Source organism: Camelus dromedarius, chromosome 2 (genome assembly GCF_036321535.1).
Source record: "Camelus dromedarius isolate mCamDro1 chromosome 2, mCamDro1.pat, whole genome shotgun sequence".
Taxonomy (NCBI): Eukaryota; Metazoa; Chordata; class Mammalia; order Artiodactyla; family Camelidae; genus Camelus; species Camelus dromedarius.
The window spans coordinates 18,386,691-18,412,733 of record NC_087437.1 but is presented as its reverse complement, the minus strand read 5'-3'; the positions used below and the strand labels follow the sequence as shown (position 1 = coordinate 18,412,733).

Genomic DNA, 26,043 nt, shown 5'->3' with positions numbered 1-26,043 from the left:
TGATGATTTTCCTATTGGTCAATTAAAAAAGAAAGTCCCCAGGACATTACAATAACTTAAGCATATCTGGGGAAACACTGCGGCTCGAAGCGCTCAATGGTCCTCGAGGGCTGAGACAGCCTTGTCTTGCTGCGGAGAACTGCATCTCAACTAAGCGGAGACAAAGGGAAGGACATGGCTTCCCTCATTAGAATTCTATGGTGGGTGGTTTTCTTTTTCCTTCTACCTGCCAAGACTCTTAAAGAGCTGTCTAGTTTGGGTTCCTACAAAACATAACAAAATGTATCATCTGCTCCCGGCATCAGGCCATCAGTGTGTATTTGCTGAATAAATGAACTTATTTATAGCATAACAATAAGTATTTACTACATACAAGTTCATTCATCATTCACTCAATATTTTTTGAGGAAACAAATTGCTGTGATAGAGAACCCTGGAGGGTGGAGGGGTAGGAACCTAATTCCTAATTTCGGAGAAATACACAGAAAAGATCTCTTTGAAGGAGGCAATACTTAAACAGAGAAAGAATAAAGAATAAGAAGAGTAGGAGGGTGCCAGTGTACAAAGAGCAAGAGGCGCCAAGAGGAAGGACCAGGTCTGAGAAGGCGCGAGGTAAGCAGCAGCGGCACAGCTTGTGCACACAGGGCAGGAAAGCAGCGTGCTGCTAATGCAGAGAGGGAGGCACAGCTCCACCGTGGGCCCTGCAGGCCAGAGGAAGGACTGGACCTCATTCTGAGTTGACGGGAAGCCCTGCAGGATTTAAGCAGTGGAGGGACAAGGCGGGACTTAACAATTTCAGAAGATCACCCAGGCTGACAGGTGGGAGCGACAGTGCAGAGGTGTCTGGGAGGCTGCTAGAGCCCATCAGGCCTGAGATGCCGTGGCCTGGACTGGGGTGAGGGCAGTGGTAAAAGGAAGAAGTGAACAACAGGATGCAGATCAGCGTTGGCGGCAGGGCTGACAGGACCTACTGATAAACTGGATCAACCAGGTGAAAGCGCTGGGGAAATCAAGACTGACTCCTGGGTGTGAGCAAAGGGGTAAACGGTGGAGCCACTACACTGAGAGAAAAGGTTGGGGGGAGAAATTTAGGTTTAGGGGAGATATTTAAGAACTGATTTTTAAACATCAACCTCAAGAGGCTTCAGACAGCCACATGGAGATGCTGGGTAGGCAGGAGGATACACGGGACTGGAGTTCAGAAGAGAGGTCGAGGCTGGAGGTAAACCCTCACGTGACCCTCGATCTTGCCCCCCTCCCCAGCCCCCATTGAGAAACCAGCATTTGTAAAGCTGTAGACACCATCAGGGAAGCTTGTTGTCATGGCTTTTGGAGGCCAGTAACCATTACTGTGGCTGTGTTTTATACTGCTTGATACCATGAAAGTGTAAATACTGTAATGCCTAACTTATCAAAATGACTACTGAACTAGAACCAGAAATCAGAAAAAGAATAGAGGTGACAGTAAAAGCCATGGGAGCGAATGAGATTCCCCTAAATCAGAGGTTCTCAACTCTAGCCATGTACAGAAGAACCACCTGGGGAACCTTAAAAAATACCCTGATGTCCAGGCTATTAAGTCAGAATCTTGGGAGGAAAGGGGCAAGGCAATGGTCTTTGAGAGCTCCCTAGGAGACTCCACTGTGCAACAAGGTGTTAACCATTAGTCTCAGGAGCCACGTGGGAGAGAAAAGGAGAGAGTCCAGGGCTAAGCAGGGAGGCGTAATGTCATGGAAACCAAGAGAAAAGAATGTTTCCAGCAGAAGGAAACAGCCAGCTGTGGAGAAGTTCGCTGTAAGTGAGCTAAGATGAGGAGAGAAGACTATCCTTTGGATTTGGCATCACAGAGGTTTGTTGGTGACTTTAACCAGAACAGTTTCAGTTGAGTGATGGGGTGGAGGCCAGAGGAAGTTTGCTGAAGAGTGAATTTAGAGGCATGTGCAGAAGATGCTTTTAGGAAGTCTGGCTCTGAACAGCAGCAGAGAGGCAGGCGTACCTCAGTGAGTATGGGAAGTGAGGAGATACCATGCGGATCTGGTACTGGAAAGAGAAGGGAGTTCCTGGCTGAAGCAGTACGGTTTTCATTCAACTTACTGAGCATATGCTAAAGGCCAGGCCCCGACAAGGTGATGGATATACAACTGTGCACAGAACTGACACAGTCTTTGCCCTCACGGAGCTGACACTCAGTAGTTGCACAAACAAAAAAATATACGTTGTGATAATTGAGCCAAGTGCTCTGAAGGGAACAGAATTCAGTAACAAAGAATAATGCACGTAGACAAAAGCCCACAAGGAAGTATCAGTTGAGCTAAGATCTGAGAGGTGAGAAGGTGCCCCATGAAGGAGTGGGGAGAGAAGTGTTCCAGGCAGAGGAGCCATCATGTGTGAAGGTCCCGAGGCAGGAAAGAACACGCGTGGCTTCTGTGAGGAACAGTCAGTGTAGTTCAAAGGGAAGAGGGGAAGGAGAGGAGCTGGGGATGTAGATGAGCCAGGTCATGTAGGAACTCACAGGCCTTCAAATGTGGGCTGTAGGGTTTATTCAGGGTGTAATAGGGAGCCACTGAAGGACTCTGGCTTTTAGTCTCCTAATAAAACAGAAGGTACAGAAGGTGAGGTCATCACTAGGAGTGGTAAGGGAGAGAAGAGGTGAGGTTTAAAGAATAAGGAAGGGGGGAGGGTACAGCTTAGTGGGTAGAGCGCATGCTTAGCAAGCAGGAGGTCATGGGTTCAATCCCCAGTACCTCCGTTAAATGAAAAATAATAATTAATAAATAAATAAACCTAATTATCCCCCCCCCAAAAAAAAGAATAAGGAGAAGGTACTACCTATTCTTTGGAGAATGGAGATGCCAGTGGAGAATCACAGGAGGGTACCAGGCAGGGCTGAGCGCCATGCAGTTTTTGTAATGTGAATTTTTTTCCCTTGTTGATTTTATAATTGCTCTTTATATATATTTATATATGTGTGTGTATGTGTATGTGTATGTGTATATATATATATATATAGATAGATAGAGAGAGAGAGAGAGAGATAGGCATACATACACTTTTTTTTTAATTGAAGTATACTTGGTTTACTCTGTGTTAATTTCTGGCATACAGCATAGTGTTTCAGTTATATGCATATATTCTTTTCCATACTGTTTCTCATTATAGGTTATGTAATGTGAATTTAACACGAAACCAGTCAGCCTGGTTCTGTGCCTTTCTCTGCAGTTAACTCTGACACACAGGCAAAGAGAAGATAGGTTTGTCCACAGTTAGGGTTTTGCTAAGAGACACTGATGGCATGAAAACAGGAGGGATGTTTAATACCCAGATTTTGACAATGGGCAGTTTCTGGTGATGACAAGATCCAGGGTATGACCATGGCAGTAGGTGGCTGAGGTGTTGCAAGCAGGTAGCAGATTGTGATTAAAAGCAGACTGATCAAAGGACAACTGCCAGAGGTAGCAGAGGCTAGAGGCTATATAGGACTGAAGCTGTGAGAGGGAAGAAGGGGCTAGGGGGCGCCGACAGAGGGCCAAGAGCCCGAGTCGTCACTGTATAAGAGGGAGGCAGTCAGACGAGCGAGTGGGGAGGGGCGTGGCAGGTGGTAACACTGCCAAACGGCACAAGATTCCAGGGCTTGTCTGGTGTTTTATTCTTCAGGATGGAAGAGAGCTTCTGGAATCTGTTACAGAGGAGTCCATTCTTTGTTTAATCTCTGCACAATCTGGTTTGAGCTGACAAGGCTACAGCCCTTGCCTTCTAACGTGCAGCTAGTGTGAAGCAGTGAAAGGGACAAAGGCCTACCATGTAGTACTTGATTTTCTGCAGGATGTCATCGTTGGTCATGATAAGCTCTTTTGCCGTTGTCCCATCTGCTATGTTGGCCAGGATGCACAGTGTCTAGAAAAGAACAGAGGGCCAGTGATCAGGAACGCTCTGAAGCCCGCAGGCTCAAGCTTTCTCAAGAACTTGGACAATTTCCCACCTGAGGCACATGTTCTCCCAGGTTCTACTCCAAATGCCCTGATTTCGTATCTCCTAACATCACTGACAACAAAAGTAACCATACCTAAGAAAATCTCCCTGAGGTAAAAGAGAACCCAAACGTTTCAGTGGTTTCTTTCTGGGCGTAAGCCATCACTGCTGGGTAAAGGCAGCCATGTCTTAGAGTTCATCACACAAATCACAGGGAAAATGAAATTTATTATTATTTTCTTGAAAATTTTATTTTACAGAGAAGCTCTTGCTACTAACCCACAAGATTTCTTCAAAGAGATAGTCTCTTTGGTGGAAGCTTCACACGTGTTACAACCCCTCCTACCTCCCCCTCCAAATGCTACTGGTTTCCAAGCTCATGACCTTCTGGAGGGAGACCTGGGCCCTGTCCATTAGCCACATGCAATGAGGACCTCTTGACTTTTTTGAACCCTATTAGAGGAACAGAAAGGGAAGCACATTGTGTGGAGGAGTTTACTCCAGGTTGGCCTAATTTGGAGGCTGGAGGGAGCCAGTGCCAGCTGGCAGGACAGTCTATCTTGAGGACAATCACCACATTGGTCCTGGAGGAAGAGACTGCTCTTGTCACCTGCTACATTCTCACAGCCAGACCAGCAGGAGGCAAGAACTAAGGTAAAGGTGAAAGGACTGGGACAGGGCCGCTGCGCCAGTACCAGCTGCAGCAATTAGACAAACACTAGCCGAGCACCTGTAACATGCATGCCCTCCACCACTCCGCAGGACACGAGGGTGAGACAGGACGAGGACACACTCCCTAACTTCGAAGCCATCTCACTCCGGTGTAACTGAGGTAAAAACGGAACTGAGAAAGCAAGACGTGCATTTTGTGATAATGTGAGGGTCAGGGAAGGCTTCTTGGAGGAAGTGGCACTGAGTCCAGGAGCACAGTAAGGAATCACTCAAAGAAGGTGATGAGAGGTGGGGAAGGGGTCTAAATTCAAATAATTTTCTCCAGTTTCAACCTTTTTTTCCCCTAGACTCAAGCTAGTTAAGCATGCAGGTTATCGCTAATTGAGGAGACCGTTTTCTTACTACGGTCCAAACCTTCAGATATCTTAAAGGGTGGGTGGTCTTATTTTTCCTAGGTTAACAATACTACAGTAACTAGACTGTTAGGGAGTGAGTTCTGAACCAGAAAAGGTTGCCTTTCTGATACAGGAAACATAGAAAATGCAATCTTATGTTCCAAGGCACTGGGAACTATTCATTCCTGGAAACTTAAATCATGTGAGGAGACCCTGACATGCCCCAGGAGTTGGGGAGAGGTGATGTGAGGAAGATGTCAGATTTCAAAGTGATCTGGTACGTGGTGAGCCTGTCAGAAATCTTGGCATGCACAATACCCTTGAATTCTTCAGGACTGAGGGGAGAGCATGGGGGAAAAACAAGTTTGGACTGTAACCATGGGTAAGAATTTAGACTTACTTAGGGAAGAACGACGCCTCTCTTATCCACTAAGACAATGAGTATAAGAGGGGATTTCAGGAAACATTCCTCAGAATAGACTAGGTCAGCAAAGATAGGCAAGTGATTCCCCTTCTTGGAGTGTTAGAATACACCTATGCATCGCATCCTCAGGCTTGACAGCATGGCAGAGTGAGCTACAGTTTTTGAAGCCCATATACCCCTACGGTAAATATTCTGATGGAGACAAGAAACCAAATCGTAAAGAGACTAGTTAGTTCTGGGGTCAAGCCAATGTAATACACGAGCTAGGGAGCAGAGATAAAAGCCACACACACGCAATCTCCTGTGAACAACTAGAAATCAATGATAATAGAGTAGAAATTGTCAAATTATGGCTTGTGAGCCAAATACAACCCAATGCCTGTTTTGGCAAAAAAAGTTTTACTGGAAGACAGCCACGTCCACTTGCTTACATATTGTCTATACCTGCTTTCAGCTGAGAACAGCACAGTTGAAAAGTTGCTACAGAGACAGTGTAGCCTGGAAAACATAAAAATATCTGTCTTGCCCTTTGTAGAAACAGTTTGCCAACCCCTGAAATAGGTAATAGAAAAATAACAGGGGGGAGGAAATCAATGAAACCAAAATCTGCTTCTTGGAGAAGAGAAAAAAAAATGGATAAATCTCTTGTCTATCAAACCTCTTGTCAAACTGAATCAGGAAAAAAGGAATTACCAATATAAAGAACAAAAGACAGTTCAATCCAAAGAATACTAGACTTTAAAACACAAGAGAATATTTTGAATACTTTTATATTAATAAATTTGAAAACAGATGAAATGGACAAATTTCTTGAAAGACACAATGTCAAAGCTCACTCAAGAAAAAATAGATAACCTGAATAATCCTATTTCTATAAAAGAACTTGAATTTGTAGCTAAACACCTTTCCACAAAAGAAACACCAGGTCCAGATGGCTTCATTGGTCCATTCCACCAAAATCTGAGACAGAAAGAAGACCACTTCTTCGCAAATTTTCTTGCAGAAAACTGAAGAAGAGAGAACACTTCCATCTCATTCCCTGAAGCAAGCATTACCCCGTATCAAAATCAGACGAAGACATCACAAGAAAACTATATACTGTATCATGAATATAGATGTGAAACATTCCTCACCAAATGTTAGTAAATTGAACCCAGTAACATAAGTAAGCATAATACATAATGACATTTTAATATGATACATCTATTTATGTAGATCTTAGATTTCTTTATCAGTGTTTTGTAGTTTTCAGCAAACAGAGCTGTGCATATTTGTGAGATTTATACATAGTATTTCATTTTTTTCTGAGCTACTGTAAAGGATACTTTTTTAAAAGTTTCAATTTCTAGTTACTCATGCTAGTATATAAAAATACAATTGATTTTTCTACCTTGAGGCCTTGGTTAACTCACTGACTAGTGCTAGCTTTTTTCTGAGTCGATGGCATTTTCTAGACAGACTTCCATGTTGCTGGGGAATAGTTTTACTTTTTCCCTTTTCTATCTGTATGCATTTTCTTTCTTTTTCTTGCCTTATTGTACTTGGTAGTAGTTTCAGTAATGACGATGAATAGGAGGGGTAAGAATGGAATACTTGTCTTGCTCCTGATCTAAGGATAGTGATAGATATGCTCGCTATCTTGATCATGGTGACTGTTCCATCGTATACACATGCAACTTATCACACTGTATGCTTTAAATACATGTAGCTTATTGTATATCAACATACCTCAGTAAAAAAGAAAAAAAAAACTTATCTTTTGATACTTTTGAGAAGAATTAAACTTCTAGCTAAAAACCAGACAGTTTAAGCCTCCCCACAGTCGCCTACTTCTGGACCGTCACCCACATCTGTGTGAGAGAGTACCATTTGCATCCTGCCAAAACACATTTTGTTGTTGGTCTTCTCTTTTGCCCTCATCTAAATCTTGCCCCACCTTTCAAGTTAGTGCAATTCTATGCAGGTGCCTTTTATAGACAAATCTCTATGCTCTCCAGATAGACTAATTTATTTTGAACACTGTATCTTCTTTATTGTTGTGTTCCAATAACGAATCTCATTCGCCCTAATTCAGTGATGCCTACAAGATCATAGTTTTACTGTGTTAAAGTTTTGTTCATCAAAAAACATACTTGTTTATTATTGACTTTCAAGAGAAATTCACCTATAACGTCCGTCTTAAAACCACTCTGTCAGATCTATCACCTCTTTCGCTCACAAATCCCATCACAGCTCCTGAGTCCTACTACTCTTGCTTCCTGGACTACTGAAGCCTGATGAATTACTCTTCACCCAGGAACACAGAGGATAAGGAGTGAGGCCCTGCAGTTAGACTCTGAGTCCAACTCCCCAGGGATGACCTCATGCAAGTTTTTCCCATACATGTAAGTGTATAGCTCCATGAACGGTGAAAGTGAACACACTGTGTAGCCAGCATGTATGTCAGAAAGCTGAACGTCACCATTATCTTAGATCTTGTGTTAAAAATTTAAGTTTACAGGTGACTTTTCCTCTTATGACAAAATATAATACACACACTATGTTCAAAATCATATAATAAATTCCAGGAACTACAGAAGAGTCACTCCCAAACTGTCTCCTAATGAACGCATAGCCTCTGTATTTTTATGCCTACCCTAAACCTGCCTTACTGAAACACAGTAGAAAGTAGGAGTATGGGATAAAAATAAGGAACAGGGATTCATGAAGGTAAAGAAAGAAAAAAATGTCTCCAGCATAAGGAATTATTTCATCAGGGAGTTGCAGGAATTTGAATTCAGAGTGTGGTGATACAGAGGGCTAGAAACAGTGAACCCTAGAGAAAGGATTCACTCCAGGGTGATCAGAATGACCCCCATAGAGACAGAGAATGTCTACGGTACATGACACAGAGGGTAAAAACTCCAGACTCTGGTCATGTTTTCTTCTGTTCCAAGAGTAAGGATTCTTGAAGAGAGTTTAAGGGGTGGTGAAGAACCTTTCTCCCCAGATCTGTCTCTACAGCATGTCTGATCTCTGCACCCTGCCTTTTGCTGACTTGAATATTTCAGGAGACTCTTAACTATGATCTCTTAGTACTCACACTCAGATGTTCCTCAGAAAAGGGAAAAAAAAAAAAGGAACACATACCTGCTCTTTGACCTCAATGTTATGCTCCCCTTCCAAAATAAGGGTGACGGCTTGCATAATTTGCTTTCCGTGAGTACTCATTATTTTATCTATGTGCTGCAAAACAATGAGAAATCCACAATTATCATCTGAAGAACAAAGTCTTTTTAGACCAAGAACAGAAGGCTTCGAAAAGTTAAACAATACACAACTGCTTCAAAGAGAACACCATGGTATATAGGACTAGATGCCAAAGAACAATGTTTACAAGTGTACCTCGATTTATCGCACTTTGTAGATATTGGTTTTTGTTTGTTTGTTTTGTTTTTTAACAAATTGAAGGTTTGTGGCAACCCTGTATTGAGCAAGTCTATTGGCATCATTTTTCCAACAGCATTATTTTTTAATTAAGGTATATACTTAGTGTTTTTTTAAACAGAATGCTACTATATGCTTAATAGAAGACAGTATAGTGTAAACATAACTTTTATATGCACTGGGAAACCAAAAAATTCTTGTGACTCTCTTTACTGCAGTGGTCTGGAACTAAACCCACAATATCTCTGAGGTGTGCCTGTATTATGTTATGAAGCCATATTTTGCCTTCAGTTTCTGTTGCTGATGATGTGAAGATGAAGAGAGCACAGACTCAGCCAGATAGAATATAGAACAGCAATCACTGAGGATCCTCAAGTTCAAGGACATTAAAGAAAATAGAAACTAAAAATGGATGGGGGAGAGGGAGAAGTCAGAGACACGGAAAATATGGTGTAGATTTACTAATACTATCTTGGAGCACAATGTACTGAGAAGACTCAGGAAACAAGTGGGGCACAGAGAAGGGAACCACCCATGTTTCTTTCTCTGCCTGAGGCCACTGACACTGTTGCTCAGGGAACATGAGAGAAACACCCCTCAGCGAGGCTCAGCCTCTCCTGCTCTGACATATACCCACTGTTCTCCAGGCTGACACCTTCAGAGGTCAATCCAGTTAACGTGGGCACGGTGAGGAGCTGTTTATGGAATAGCACCAAGAAGAATTCTCTAAAGGGAAAGAAGCAGAGGCCCCAGAGATAGGTGATTTGGGCAGATGAGAAAACTCATCCTGGCCAGCGAACCAAGTAAGAATAAAATAACAAGTCAAGGCAGGCTCCCATCCAGCACAGAGGAATGGGAGGGGACAGAACAGGTGGTGCAGGAGTTGGAGGGTCAGGTGGGCATATAGCAAAGCAGCTTCTAGAACGTCTATGAAGGTGACAAGTCTAAATGTCAACTCCTTGCTTCTCTGGGAAGGGGCGGCACTGAATCACACTCCCAGGCAGATGCTGATGGGAGAGCAGAGGCAGGGCAATGTATTCTGTAATGCATGTGCAGGGGTAGCTAATCTGGAAACCTGGGTGATTTTACTTACAGGGCGAGTGGAGAGGAGATTTCTAAGAAGTCCCAACGTCTTCATCAGCACATTCAAATCTGAATCTGATAATAACCGGAATAGCTGCTCAGTACTCAAGCTTCGTAAAATATCTGCTTTTATTTTTTGTTCAGCCTGAAATGCCATATTCTGAAAGGATTAAAGAAGTTTCAAGAATCATGTCTCTACACTGCTTTATTAAATTATATTTTAATAGTAATTCTGATAATTATAAACAGAATCTGTAGAAAATCCTTAAAGGTAAGTCACATTATTTTCCTGCTTCTTATTAATCACCTATAATTCTGTCAAGAGAAAGATAACTGTCACTCCTATATACACTTCTCTATGAGAAATATGATCACTTCTGATTATGGCATTTGCATGTCTTCAGATTTCTCAAATAAATACAAAATCTACTATTACATTAAAAAAATTCAATTTATTTAACTAAAAAAAAATGGTTTAACCATTTCTCCCACCCGCACCCCCACCTCTCTGGCAACCACCAATCTGTTCTCTGTATCCGTGAGCTTGGTTAATATCCTCCTGGTTATCTAACTGCTCTCTGTGTACTTTAAGTACACTGTGCCATGCATGTGAACAAAGACTTAAAGGTATCCCCTTTTTATGCATGAAAATAAGTAGCGGGTTTTGTTAACTTTACTGGCATGAAACACCTACTGTGTTCACAGGTCTACGCTAGGTGCTGATATGGCTGGGTCACATCATACAGGAAGCTCTCCAGGGGGCAGGGGGTGTATCCAAGCTACTAGTAGCCCTAGATGGCCAGCAGGTATTTTGCTCATTTTTCTCATTTCTGGACACATTATGGGTTACCCTAGCTTAACCTGAACTATAATAACATGTCTGAAGGGGAAAAAAAAAGGCAAGTTCCAAATAACTCATAACTCAACTTTTAGTATAAAAATCTCTTACAAACTAGTGACTTGTTATAATATGTGTTTATTGCCCTCCGGGAACTTTTTAAAATTAAGGCTTTAAGACATGCTGAGTGTCAAGAGACCCAGGCCACAGACAATTCCAAGGTTTTATACTTTATGGACCAAGAACATAATAGCTGGTAATACGGAGATTGATGAGAATAAGACAGTTAATACAAATCTGAAGAGTGGGATGATAAGTTCAATTTTCAATATTAAAACTGTACTTGTCAGGGGGCTCTCAAATGAAGTTCCATCAGCCGTTTAAGTGACAGATCTGGGGAATAGGGAACATCTGGATATGTATATTTCAAAGCAACCTCTTCTACTGGGGCGGTTGAAACCATGAGAGTAGATGAAGTTCCAGAAACTGAAGTGTAAAGGGAAGTGGAAACTGGGAACTGAAACTCAGGGGAATGTCCCGTAAGAAGGAAGTTGAAAAGGAGGCTATGTAGAAAGTGAGGTGAAAAAAAATTAAGTCGTGGGAAAGAGTTTCAAGAAAGAGAATTGCCAAAAGCTGGTGCAAAGTTAAGGAGAAAAATTACTGAATCTACTGAATTCAGTGCTTTCTTGGAAGATCATTATTTCCATCCCAAAGTTTGTGTGAAAAGACAGCAGATATACCCCGTATGGGGAGAAGAGTATGGGCGTGGGACAGGTCCAGAACCCATTTCCATGACTTACTAGCTGGGAGGCCTCAGATGATTCATTTACCCTGTAAGTCCCAGTTTCCCAATTGTAAGGTATATATATATCAATATAATACAAAATAAAAATTAGAGATAACAAATGTAAAACACCTAGCTTGGTGTCTGGCACATAGTAATTAAATTATAACTACTATAATTATGTTTTAAAAATTTCATGTAGAATTACTTTATTTTTAATTTCAATAAATTTTATTTTTAAAACTTTTAAGGAAAAATGGTTCTCTGACTTCATAGTTACACGGTTTTAGCATTTAGATTATTATAAATTATTTACTAGAAACAATTAAGCAATTATTAGGCATTTATTCCCCAACTCTGTTACCTCGGGCAAGTTATTTACCCACTCTGTGCTTAGTTACCTCACCTGTAATTATGTATACTCTCTAGCTTATTTCAAAAAGATGTTATAAAGGAGATGCAAAAGTACTTTGTCAAGTAGGTAGCGTTATAAAGATATCAGTATATGTTCATGATGAGGAAAACTTTTTTCCTAAAATTAGATATCAAATTTCAACACCTGCCCACTTTTCTTAATAATAAATAGGAGAACTGAGGCACACAGTGGCCAAGTAACTTGCTTATATTTGAATCTGAAAGCTGAATGAAGTCTTCTAGGTCCTAGGTCTTTAGAAAACTGGGCCAAATAGCAAGATTTTTTAAAAACAAAATTCCAGACATTTCAGTGAATACACTCTTTAGTTTTAACTCTGATAACTGCTTCTTTTAGTGAAACATACCATTAAAGCCCAAATTCCATTCACTCGTAAAGCGGGGTTTTCACTTTGGGTTAATCCACAAAGTAGCTCTACAGCTCCTGATTCTAAAATTGGCTGTGATTGGAAAGGAGAAAAAAATAACATTAAAGTCAGGTTTATAAACTAAGTGCATATACGCCTGGCACTGCCTATGATTTCTTTCCCACTCTTACCCAATTCCAAGCAAAGTTCACAAAGCAGGGAGTGAGGCAGCCATAAAAATCACCTTAAGAAGAGCGAGGGCAAGGACACTGATTCTCTCACAAATCCAAAAACCAAAATAAGCCCTCTCGTTTCCTTTTCTTTGCAGTCCTGAAAGACTCAGGAGACACCCTAATTCTGTGCACGTTTTGTACATACCCTTGGGATCCCAATGCCTAGTTCCACACTCTCCTCGCCCTCCTCTGAGAGGGCCGCTCCCTGCTTCGAGCGTGCATGCATCTGGGGTGTTCTTTATGAGCTGTGACTCTGAAGAGATATGGCTGGTTTAGAATGGAACTACCTTCATTCCAAATTGTTAATCTTACTCATCAACATGCTGCAGAGTTCATCTTTTAGAACTACTTTCAGGACTACCTATCAATCATACAAGCAAAATAGCCTTGTACTTTTATACTTATATCACATTTTATACCTAAAGTAGCATACATTAGTTTGACAACTTTATTTATGATACTTGGCTGAAAATAGGTTTTGATGGTTTCTAAAAATTCAAACCTTAGAGAACTGATTCACCACCACCAATGAATGCTTAAAAGACCATCTTTCAAGTGGATTCTAGAAACGTCTTAAGCAATTCAGACTGACTTACTGAGAAAAAGGGCAGTGACTTTCAAGATGACATTTTGAAGAAGGGTACACATGTGGAGTTTTAAAAAAACTTTTTATTCTGAAATGAGTTCAAACTTACAAAGCAGCAAGACTAAATAAGGAACTTCCACATTTTTTCCCCCCAGATTCACCAATTTCTAATCTGTTGCAATATTTGTTTTATCATTATCTCTCTCATTCTACACACCCATATCCACATTATTTATCTTCTTCTGAACCATTTGAAAGTAGAATGCAAGCATCATGACACTTTACCCTTAATGCTTCAATGTGTATTTCCTAAGAACAAGGATATTCTCTTAGGTAACCACAGTTATCAAATTCAGAGAAATTGACACTAAAACAATACTTTAACTGGATCTACAGTCCATATTCCAATTCTGTCAACTGGCCCATTAAATGTTCTTATACCATTTCCTTTCCTTCCAGTTAAGGATCTAGTTTATTTTTAATATTAAAAAATCAGTTGTATTAATGACTCTATACCTGAGCTCATCTATTTTACTTTCTAACCAGATTCTAAATATTCTGAAGGTGGATCTGAGGCAACCTAAGAGCTGTCCACGATGACTAACGGTGTGGCACTGACTGCAACCAGATCACCCTCAGGCTGAGACCCCCACCACCAGGGCACGGGAACAGATGGAAGTTCTGGCATCCTATCTTGCCTTCCTCTTCATTCAGAACAACTACTACTCTCCCCTTTTGTTCCAAGATTTCTGCTTGAATAACTGTCTCTGAACCTCGACCTTATTACTAATGTCTTCCTAAATACCAGTCAAAAGCCCAAGGTGTTACAATGCAGAAAAGAAACTCACCAAAATGGGACCACTAGATGCATGTAACAAAAGATGGTATCTAAACCAAGTTCTTGATGGGACAGACCAGAGATATTTTAACATGATAAAACTAACTCTACAAGATTTTCTCCACTGCTTTACTAACTTTATTAAAGTTTACTTCCATTTTCCCTATTATAAAAATAACGCATGCTCAAACAACTTATAAAATGAATAAAAGGAAAAAGGTATTCCCAAATGCAATCCCTCCCTAAACAACTACCATTAACATTAAACATTAAAAAGATTATTTTCCAATGTCAGCAGTTATCTCCTGGAAATGACTTGTAATCCTGGTTTACAAAATAGAGTCAATTTATTCTTCAGTAAATATAATTTAAAAATAGTCTATTTCTTGTGTAATTATTTCGTACACTTACAGTTGCAGGCAGTTTAGACTGACTGTAAGCTATAATATCTTTTAAATAAACTGCACATGCCAGGCATAAAAGGGATAACATGAAATGATAACCATTACTTTAAAATATTTTAATTTGCCCCCTCTCCCCGACCAATCCAAACAATTCAGAAATGGTTTTTAAACAACCCAATCCTCAAATTTCAATGTTAACTACTTTGAAAATTATTTGATTAAGCTCCAGGTAGACCAGGCAAAAGTCTAGAAAGAGAAAATCAACACTAACCTCTTTGCTTGGAGAAAATTCAAGAAGAAGATTACATAGCATGGAAGACGCTACTACTAGGATTTCATCTGGTGCATTTTGTAAAACCTATGGAATTTTAAAAAAAGATACTATTAATGGTTTGGAACCATGAAGGCGAGATCATAAAAATAAAGGAGAATAGAAACAATTTATCTTTCAACCTGATTCCTCACCTTGGAGAGTTAGGGAAGACTCACTTGATATCATGTAAAACTTTACCTAGTGCTGTAATTATGACTGACTAAGGCCCTCTCATCTATCTTGCTGAAGGAGAAGCTACAGACCCACTGCTGGGATGGGGTCTGCTGCACGGAGGAGATAGTCTATATGAAAAGTGTGAAGGCCATGAGACTGCTCTGTGGCAAATTAGCTCAATTTATTTCACCACATTTGGCCACCTATGAAAGCACAGAATGGCCCTGGGACCTGAGACCTTCTGATGTCTCTGGAAGGACCTGTTTGACTAGGAACGTGGATAGATTAAAGCTATTGCGCAGGGAAGGCGGGGAACTGGTTCTCAGGACTGTAATCACACAGCCCTGGTTCCAATCCTCACTCCTCCACTTACTAGAGGTGTGAACTTAAGCACATTTCTTAAGCTCTCTGAGCTTTCAAATTGAGGAAAACAACGCTTTCTTGACAGGATCATTTAAGATTAAGTGTGATCCAGTGAATAATAAGGGAAGCAGCACAGCATGGGCCCTAAGAATACAGAATGCTTGAGAACAAACGTCAGCTCAACCACTACGTAAGTGTATGAATTCCTTGGCTGTAACATGGGGGTAATAATAGTGCCTGCTTCATAGGGTTGTGTGAAAATTAATATATGACAAGATTTTAGAACAGTAACTGGCACACAGTAATGGCTATATAAATAAGGTTTTTTAAAATGGTAGCTTATCGCCATAGTTGTTATTGGGCACAGGATCAGACACACAGCAGTTATGCAGCAAACTAACTGCCATGGCCTCTTACTGAACTCAGAAGACAACAGAGCATGATGACAAATGTTAGTTGCCATTAGCTATTACCAGAACCTCTTCTCTCTAGATTCTAAGAGGGAAGGCTTCATGAACACTACCACTTATATGCAATATCCACTTCAAATTAATTCTCTGCATTGGGAATCAGCAGGATCAGGCTTATGATCCTAAAAGGAATCCTAGAAGCTCTAGTTATGCAAATTGGAAATGTATCGTCAAGAAAAAAAAAATTTCAGAGATAAATATATGATCTGCTTTCTTTAGCTAAATCAAGTCTGATGTTCCCAAGAACAAGCAAGAATTACAAAGCTGAAGCAGTTCTCCTAAGATGCTGCATTTTAACTCTCCTGTGAATTGTTAGCTAGTTGATAAAGATCAAACCTCATATACTAGGCAGGGTGATCTCTGCGTTTGCCACAACCCACTTGAAGACCCTGCTCACCCTTCCCTTCCCTTGCCATGCCCTTCCTACATCTCTCAGGTGTGTATTCTACCCACGCCTTACGGCTGGCTGGCCCATTCCAGAAGCCTCCTTGGAGCTCTTCCAATCAGAAGTCATTCTGTCCTCCTCTGAGTGACCACTGCTATCATCTGGGACCTCTCTTAGGGCCCTTCTTACTGTCCACTATTCATATTTTTTGTGCAGCCCCACCAACCTCCTTTCCTACTAACAAATTTAAGCTTCTTGACAGAATAATCTGTAACAGTATCTACAGTCTAGTTTATCCTGGCCTGTATCAGCTAAACAGCATTGTACAAAGTGGGTGCTCAGTGAATGCTTATGAATTAAGAGAAATAATCATTTTCCAAAATTATACTACTTAGAATCATTGGTTGAAATAACTGAGTGTCTACCAAGGCTTTAAAAAGTTGCTTTATTTCTCGTCTATGTGCAGGGAAATTTGCAATCATTGAATTCAGAGCAGCATATTTTTGGGCAGAGGGGCATTCTGCGTTTTGTTAAGAAGAAAAAAAAGACTTTAAACATGTCTAACTTTTAGAAGAAACATTAATAAATAGTTATTACTTGTTTTAAAAAAGTTGCTTTGCTTGGTATGATTCACTTTTTAAAATAACTGTTTTATAGAGATTAATGTGCTTTTATCAAGTTTTATTTTCAAATTAGATAACATTTAATAATAAATTAAAACAGAAGAGATTTTTGGAAATTCTTAACAGCATTTACTCAGTGCAGTGTGAGATACAACATGTGAAATTCAGAAGTTGACATCTAACACTGACCAAATAGAATTTCACCAAAATAAAAGCAAAAAATTATCACAAATTTTAAAAAAGTTAAAATCAAGTGCCTACTCCCCTGTGGTTTGTTAACCAACATTTAAAAACATGGAAAAGCAGGAGGGGAGAAAAAAAAAATCAGTAGACATGCAACTAGTCTCTGAACTAATAGGAACCTGAAAATATCTGAAATAAATCACTGATTTACTTCCAGGCTTTTCATACTACAATTTAAATGGGCAACAAAGCAGTAGGTTGATGGTAATCATACCCCATGTACCCAAGTACACAAAATCCTTTCAGACTGCTCACCAAACCCTAGCCCAGGCAGAACGAGTCAGAAGCCACACGCTGCTCCATTTCTGATTCATATGATAGAGGAGTACTGAGCTGAGCAATCAGAGAACATGAAAATGGCTCCAAAGAAAATATTTGGAAGTTATTTTTGGGAAACAGGAGAGCACTTTAAGAAATCTTGAATGGACAGAATCAACAAATCAAGGCTAAGCTGCTATGAAAAAAGTGCAATCTAAGAGTAAGAAAGAGTGGCAATGGTAAAATCCCTACTGAGGCAAGCACTGGTCCAACTCCTCCACCTGGTGCCCACATCCCACCTCTACTGCAGTCCCGAGGCGTCCTTAGGCTTCCTACATACACAAGCGTAATTTTCTGTTCCTGCTGTTCCTCTCTCTGCATAATCCTCATGCCTTCCTGTTGCCCTCAAAGCCGCTTCATACTCTTCCTCCCCTGACTACTGCTCCCCTACTGATGCCTCTAACTGTAACCTGGAGCTTTCAGCTGACGGCAAGAGCTCTGTAGTGAAAATTTTTGGTAGATTTAGTGTGCCCGGTGGCTTTCACAATAGGTACTAAAAAGCAAAATGAAAAACCAAAATCTTAAACAAAAAGTTTCGTTGGCGAAATACAAGGTGTATAGTCACTTAAAAAAAGAAAAAAAAAAGATGGACCAAAGACCAAGTTGACCTGTGGTTCTGTAATGTATTAGGGATAACATTATTAGCAGCAACCTGATGTATACTCTAAGTCTCCATTCATATTTATGTAACCACCCCCCTCCTCCCCACCAAGGGAAGACCTTTAGGTCTTAACAAAGAAGTTCTTCTGGTAGAGAGACAGGAGGTAACAATTGTTTTTAAAAAAATATTCAGGGATTGCCAAAAGACTAAGAACAGGTTAAATGCATAAACAGCTGATTCCTTTCCTTTTTTATAACTAAAAATTACAAAGATGACTCTGGATGTAAGTCTAAAGTGTAATACTAAATACACAGGGAGATCAGATGAGTAAAGTTTTATTTAATAAAGAAAGCCAAGCATATACTTCCCACGTCACACATAAGATGCTGACTTCACCAACATGTTCTGCAGATCTAAAGAGAGTCTTAGAACATCAGAAATGAGGAGATATACATTCAAAATGCTTTACACAAAAATCAGACACATTCCTAGACCAGGGAGTGTTGTCAGCCACCTCACTCACCAAAGGTCTGTGGGACTGGGTGTGAATTTGCTTTCTTCTTACCTTCATCAAAGGTTTCCACACGGCGTGATCCTGGAAACTGGTTCGAAGCTGCTGCACAGATCTAGATAAACTGTGCAAACATCTACAAAGAATAATCAAAATTAGCTTCACAAGAAGCTGAAACTTTTACTCTTCAAACACACTGCTTGGTACTTCACAATGACTAACATACACTTCAAGTATATCTACAGACATTGTTAATTCAACTACTTCAGGACTTCACGGCTTTTCAGGCTAGCTTCTCTGTTAAATAATGTTACACACTGTATGAATTCACCTGAGAATACTGTCAAGTAACATTTGGACTCTGTGCTTACTTGGTGAAGGTCTGGAAAGGAAACAGGTTAAACACACGGCAAAAGATTTTTATTCAGGCCATTTAAAGCTCATACCTGACGGCAGCTAACCGCACCTTGACACTAGACTCAGACAAGCCAGTCACAATTCGGTCCATCATATTTTCAGTCTCAATGATCTGGAGAAAAAGGTTAATGCTGCATAAATAACAACACGAAGATGATAAACTTCACTGCTTGTAAATGCAAGTATGTTAGTGTCCATTTTAAGTTTAATGTTGTTTTTATCAGGTTTTTACCTCTGGAACAATCATTTTGCAGTGGGGGCAGGCAGCTCGTCAGAAATGTAGGGCTACCCCACCAAGGACCTGCCAGACTGAATGACAGGCATAAGGGGCAGATTATATTTCTTCATTTATTTTTAAAAACACTTAAAACAATAATTACATGGCATAAATATTGCAGAGGTGTTGCATACACAGTACTGAGAAAAAGCAAAAGATGTAACTAAACTGCCATCAGGCGGGTTTCCTGACAGAGGGAGTTTCTAGAAAAATCACGGTCCACACTCAGCCCTTATGAAATGAAATCTGTGGGTCTCTGACAGAGCTACTCTGTGGCTACTTTCTCACCAAGCAAACTGGAACTAAGCTAAATATTCAGAAAAGTATTCCTTGCCTACTTTCACTGTAGCACCAAGTCCTGCTACATGTAATCATTACAATCATGAAGCATTATTATTTTTTAAGATTTAAAAACAAGATAGCCTAGGATTTTCCTTCATTAAGCAATGTATACATACAAAGTAGTATGTAGAAGAAATTAAGTTTTAACTTGCATGGTCCTTTGGAAAAACAGCATATTAGAAAAAATGCTAATGCAATTACAACACAAATATTAACAAAAACAACTAATATTTATTGAGTATTTTCTATGTGCCAGGCACTGTGCTAATAAGCATGTGACCTTATATGACCTAACGCTTTTGTAGGCACTATTATTCCCCATCAGCATATTAGGAAATTAAGGCTTCCAGAAAATCCAGAGGTTGCTTAGGATCACAGAGCTGAGACTGGAACCCAGGCATCTGACTCCAGAGGCCTCCTGCTCAGTCATGCTGGTAACACAGCCCTGGTGAGAGAAACCGTCCCCTGCTCGTCAGGCAGCTCCCAGTGTGGGCCACACAGTAATGGGAGTTACTCCTTTCACCTGAGAGAACACCTGGTCAGGAGAAGTTGTGGGAAGATCACCTGGGGAGTTTAAATAAAAAAAAAGTCCCATGCCAATTAAATCAGATTCTCTGTGGGTGGGGCCCAGACACCTGTAATTTTTTTTTTTTTAAACCTTAGAGTCCAGTGTGCAGCAAGGTTGTTCACTAACCCAGACTAAAATGAGAGGAGTGAGAAGGCTGAACTCAGAATAGGAGGCGGTGGGTAATCTCCAGATTTTCAAACCAGATGGGGAGAGACGAAAACAGAGTTGAAAAGAACAGTGCAATGGAGAAGACAACTATTGACTATTAAGACCAGAGAACCACGCTTCAGCCACAGGACAGGAGGAATGGTCTTTAATACAAAACAAACAAACAAACAATCCATAATGATTTGCAGGTTCCACAGTGGCTGAAGAAAACTTACATAGTGGAATTATTCCTCACCCTGGACCAACCCTAATCTCCTCCTTACTTTTATGCATCTCACCTTGTCTTCATTGTCACTTCTAGCCCCCAAACACCTCCCTTTCTCACCGCCTACCTATCTATTCAACCCTCATATTTTTCTCTCTGACCTGGATGCCTTGCTCAGATGCTCCATATAGTCAAATCCTATCCACTGTCCTCCCCTCACTCAGTCCTGCTTCAGATCCCAAACTGCTGATATTACAGTAGAAAAACCACCCAGCCTGGCTGCCTGGTCTCTCAGGGATGCAACCTCACCTCAGTGGGACCCTCACTGCAGGACCACCAGCCTTGCACTCACCTGCAGGAGACTCCCAGATTCCTCAGGATGTTTACCTCCTACTCCGAATCCCTCCTTCCTCCCTCATACCCTCAGTCCCTCTGTGATCACCTCATTTTTGCAGGGACATTGCTTTCTTTCTGGGACATAAGCTGCCTCAACTTCCCTCCTCTCATTAACACATCTGCACTTTTCTTCACTCTGGTTATGTTGAAGGTGGGTACGTCCAGCTCAAAGCCCTTCCATCTTGATCCAGAAACTACTTCCCCACATGTCTTTCTCGTATCTTTACTCTGCCCCACCCCACTGGATCCTTCTCCTTGGCCTGCCCCACCTCCCACTCTTACAACGAAACTCCTATGTCATAAGACCTAAGTGTCCCAACTTTAACCTCTTTACATTACAACCCTCTCACCCCTTCCCTTCCTTAAATGGACATGTGTCCCAAAGCTCTCTTTATCCTCACTCTACATTCACGACAATGTTATGACTTCAAAAATCAGCTCGATATGGGTAATTCTCTTTCTTGATGTCTAGCTTCATATTTCCAACTGTTGCTAAACACAAAGGCTCCACAATGTTTGATCTAACTCATGATGTCCTACTATCTTCTCTCCCGAAACCTGCTTCTTCTCTTTGACTGTCTCTCTCTGCTAATGGTGTTACTCTCCCAGCCACCCAGGTACTACATCTGTTAATTTTGACTCCACCTCTTCCTGAATCAAGTGATTCTGCGCTATACGTTATATTCATTCCATCACTATTCTCACTCCAATAAAATAGTTAGGACCTTATTACTATTTCTTTGGGATTAGAGTGTTTTCCAAGTTATCTAATCTTTTGTGCTATAGCAACTGTCAAAAGGCTGGTTGGCTGGCAGGTTACTTCAGTCAAGCACTAGCCACTGTTCTTGAAAAAGACAAGGCCAAATCAGGATCACCTTCAGCATGGAAAGAAAACTAAAACTTGGGACAAAGTCTCAGGTATTTGACAGCTAGATGCAGAAGCCTGAAAACTCCTTCCAAGTGGCTTGGGAAATAATTTTCACTTGAGAATGAGAAGGGATAATCTGGGAGAAACAGTTGCCTGTGCTGACTGTAACTGTATTATCAGAGAATAAAGTGGTGGGGCTGGGGTAGGGACAGGGACACATGATTACTTTCTAAGAACTGGGAAATACTATTACACTGGCTTCAGGAGCTTAAGAAACCTGGGCACAGGAAAGACTTGAAAGAGGCTTCTGGACAATATTCACTAGCCACATCCAACCAAAGATGTAACTCAGCCAAGGGATAGGACAGGTGCAGCAAACATGTAGGCACATAGATTTGCTCTATGCTCCTGAGCAGGTCTCTTGACCTCTCTGGGCCTTCAGTAAAATGAGGGGGCAGAGCAATGATTATTCTACCTCCAATTCACTGCAATCAGGTAAATAAAAATTGTGTTAGTCTGTATGGGCAAAACTACCATGTTGTTCAGAAGTGACATGGGAAGCAAGGTTGGTTTGAAGAGACTGGAGATGGTGTAGAACCAGTTAGACAAGAGGTCAAAAGCAGGGAGGAAGGGAAAATAGGACATAGCTCCTATCTACATGCCCACATTTACTTACTCAGAATATACCTGCGCGCCCACTGAGTGCTAGGCATGGTTTTAAAACTTGAAGACACAATGTTGACGAGGGACTGAGAGCCCTTGCTCCCACCAAACGTACAGTGTTGACTAAGGAAGTGCAATGCACTGTTTAATGAGTGCTCTGGCACCTGAACCTATGTTAGCAAGAGAACTTATTATGAATGACAGGGGCAACGGGGCTTAAAGCAAACAGAGTGAAATCAGTACAATGGGTAAGTAGGAAACACATCCATTCTCAAGAATGGGAGTTTTACTATCAGTTGGGAAATGGCCATTAAATGACCTTACCAGAGAACATTCCGGCTCAGGCCAGAGGACACCAGAGAACTGCGTTAGTGGCTAATCACTGCAACATTAAAGTGGAGCCTTCAGCTTTCTTTCAAGTTTTCCGGGGGTTGTGGTAGCTGAAATGCTGGGGATGGAGGACAGCTGTAAGGTGGCTGGGAAACCTGTCTCCTAATTTAGGATACAAAACAGTAGAATATCTGGAAGTATATTCTCTGCAGGCACAAGGTGATCTTCTTAAAGTCATAGCCTATCAAAATGTCTGCAGTAAGAGGCCCTGATTTGTAACCAAATTTGATACGGAGGGACTTCAGTAACCCTGCTAGGGTTCCAGAAAGCACACTGCTTGGGTGTCTGGTCCACCTTCTCCATCAAGGTATCAGTCTGGGAGCAAGTGGGTGAAAATGATGCAAAATCAGAATGTGAATCTAGGATTCCAATCCAAAAGACTGAGGCTATGTGAATGAGCAACATGATTAAACCATAGTTTTGTAAAAAGAGTATAGTGAATACACTGACCAGATGAGGATAAAAACGGGATTACAAAGCAGAGAAAGGTTTGGAATCAAATCCAGAGAGATTTCAGGTCAGCTGGGAAGCAGGTGGCAGTGGTCACTGCCATAGCCCTCTGACCCACATGAAGGTCAAACAGAGCACTAGATAGCTTCTCAGATCCGGGGTCAGAAAGTCAAGCACAATAAAACACGTTCTCCATGGAGCCTTTCACCAACCCCAGTGCTGTGCTGGAAAGCCTTGATAATCATGGACAGCCAAGTCCTAGCCCCTGCAAAGGATCTTTGGGCCTTTCTAGGGCATAAAAGCAATGCCAAGTGGAGGCTGAAGTTGTTCTGCCCTGTGGTTCTTGTCAAGAGAAAGAGAGAGAGAGAGGAGAGAGAAAGAAGAAGAGAGAGAGAGTGCCCTCTATTACATAGACACTGTGCCTGGCCAGGATGAACACTAGTGGTGGACGGAATCCTCAGAGTGGAGAAGCCATCTCTCTTTCTCTACTCTTCTAGAGGATTAGGCTGTATATTTAACTATAGAATTAAATCACATTAAAAAATGCTGAACCCTAAACTGACCACGTTTTAGGTCAGTGGACTAGGTATTTTGTACCTCCTGCTGGTGTCTTCATGACTACGTGCTTTTGCTAAGCTTTTTGTCTCTGACACTGTAGCTCTTGTACAGGAAGATGAAGATCTACTGGAACTGGATTTGAGGCCCCTGCCTTGGGACAGGAGATCCCGATGGCCTGTGGGAGAGAAGGGCAGTCAGCCTAGAGGGTCATGGGGAAGATGCAGAGCCCAGATAATCCTAAGGCAGTGGTTCATGGCACATATGGGAGTGTTAACAAGATACAAATGGCTTATAAGGGAATTTCCTAGCCCTCCATGTGTTCTAGTGGACCCAGAACTTAGTTGTGGCCAAGTCATACACCATCTTTTCCTCAGAAAACTGAAGAACTAGAAGGGTCAGGGAGTTTAAAAAAACAAGGCACAGCTATTCTGCCAGCATGACCCAGGATGAAGCAGTTTCCAGGCACTACAAACTTCAGAGTGGACTCCGAACTGTGATGGAAACATATCAAGCAGAAGATGTGGAAACTGAAATGAAGCAGATTCTTACTCATATCACCAAACTTCTCAGACAATTCAAAGTCGGTGGGTTCAGAGTCAAGGGAGTTGGACTTTCTTTATGTAGAATTATCTATGCTAATGTGCACAATGACCAGGCAAATACAACTTGATTTCAAATGGGCTTCTGTGAAAGGTTTCTAGAAAGAGGTCCAACAGAAGATAACAAGATAGAACTGTCTAGAAAGAGTGAAGACTTGGAATTAAACTTTGTAAGTCAGGAGAGGCAGCCATCTTAGATTGAAGATGATAAGGTACCAAATCCAGAAAGTCTACTTAAAGCACCACAGACTAAGCAGCCAAGCAGAGTGTAGCACAAGGAGGTCAGGAAGAAAGAGCAGGTCTGGCAAGGAAAAAGGGTCCATGAGAAAGCCTGAACCTGTCAGATGTAAATGGCAACACTTCCGTCTCAGAAGTGTCAATGTTGATGAGTCCTGGAGCACACACTCGAGTCTTTCCTACTAGGGGCCACTTACTTAAGGACCAGCTCCTCATTTAACTTATCTTTTTTTTAAAAGTTGAGCCCTATGAGCACAAGATCAGATCAGATAACAGTGCAGCTGACTGGTTTGGGAAACGAGGTAGAGGCTGGGAGAAAGGAGAAGGGTTAAGAGACAACAAGGTAAACATTAGAGTGAGATAAACACGTACAACCAGCTTATCTGGTGGACTGAGTAGCACTGGTAGGGGACTAGGGAGGAATCTATTCCTAAAAATGGAAAACCAAACTTTTCCTGGGTTTTATGAAGTGACCATACTGATTTTGCCACAGAATACTTAACTAAAGGAGATGATGCCACATACATCATGAATATGCTTGAGCACTTAATACTGATAATCCCTGAGTACATCCTCATGCCATTTCTCCATTATTAAAACAAAGCAAAACAAGCAAAGAAAAACCCCAGCAGTACATGGCCTTCCATGGATCAAGCAAGGGCGGCTGCAGCGCTCGCTCCTTAACAGGCTCGGTGGAGAAACCATTCTCTCACTGCATTCTTCTGGCATGGCATTAATGGCAGCACACGACTCTCTGAAAGAACTAAGTGCATTTACGGCTGTTAATTTTTAGCTGGATAATGTTAAAATCTGTAGAGGTCTTAGAAATAAACTTATCCAACTTCTTTGGTTGATCAATAAGATCTCAAAATTCAGGAAGATTAAGTCACTGGCCCAGGTTCTCTAGACAAACTGGGACAGAACTGGGACTTCACTGGGTTTTCTTATTTCCAGCGTGAGGTCCTTTCTACTCGCTGTGCTTAAAGAAGAGATTTTTGCTTAGCCTTAGTAATTAAGTTGAGACCTGACTTTGCAAATTAGAGAAGAGAACTTTAAAAGCTGTCAGTGCTCTGGGAAGTACAGATTATATACAGACGCCCTAGGCCAATAAAGATCAGTATATGACGTATGAGGCAAAAGAGGTCATCACTAATAAACTGGATGGACAAGTGAAAAAGAAAAGGTACAACTCACAGGGCCTCCAAGAGAGACGGTGACAAATCAGTCATTCAGTTAGGGCTGGAAGCATAAATGCCAAAGGTCAGAGAGGACGCAAGTCAATGGCGAAAATGTAAGTTAAGAGAACACTGTGAAGAAACCGCGAGAGTCCCACTGACTTTTAAATTCAAAAAATTCCCTTATAATCTGATCTCCAGTCTAGAATCAGGATCTAGCTCCAGCAGATACCAACTAAACAGAACTAGTATCCTACTGTTCTCAGGCCTCAAGCCCCGTCTGCTCTGGATGAGCACT

At 41.2% G+C, this 26,043-nt stretch overlaps 1 protein-coding gene across 5 annotated transcripts in view; it reads right to left on the bottom strand.

Annotated features, from left to right (window-relative positions):
• ARMC8 (armadillo repeat containing 8) overlaps window positions 1-26,043 on the bottom strand; it is a 95,146-nt gene that overhangs the window by 7,206 nt on the left and 61,897 nt on the right. For 2 of the 5 annotated variants that reach the window (XM_010976768.3, XM_010976769.3), the window contains 7 exons: window positions 18,879-18,961; window positions 18,487-18,568; window positions 14,703-14,789; window positions 12,371-12,463; window positions 9,980-10,129; window positions 8,590-8,685; window positions 3,799-3,894 (listed from right to left, as the gene is read on the bottom strand). In XM_010976768.3, the coding sequence (XP_010975070.1) occupies window positions 3,799-3,894; window positions 8,590-8,685; window positions 9,980-10,129; window positions 12,371-12,463; window positions 14,703-14,789; window positions 18,487-18,568; window positions 18,879-18,961 (687 nt within the window). The remainder of the gene's footprint in view (window positions 1-3,798; window positions 3,895-8,589; window positions 8,686-9,979; window positions 10,130-12,370; window positions 12,464-14,702; window positions 14,790-18,486; window positions 18,569-18,878; window positions 18,962-26,043) is intronic. The other 3 variants (XM_031441759.2, XM_064491486.1, XM_064491503.1) reach the window with 3 other exon arrangements.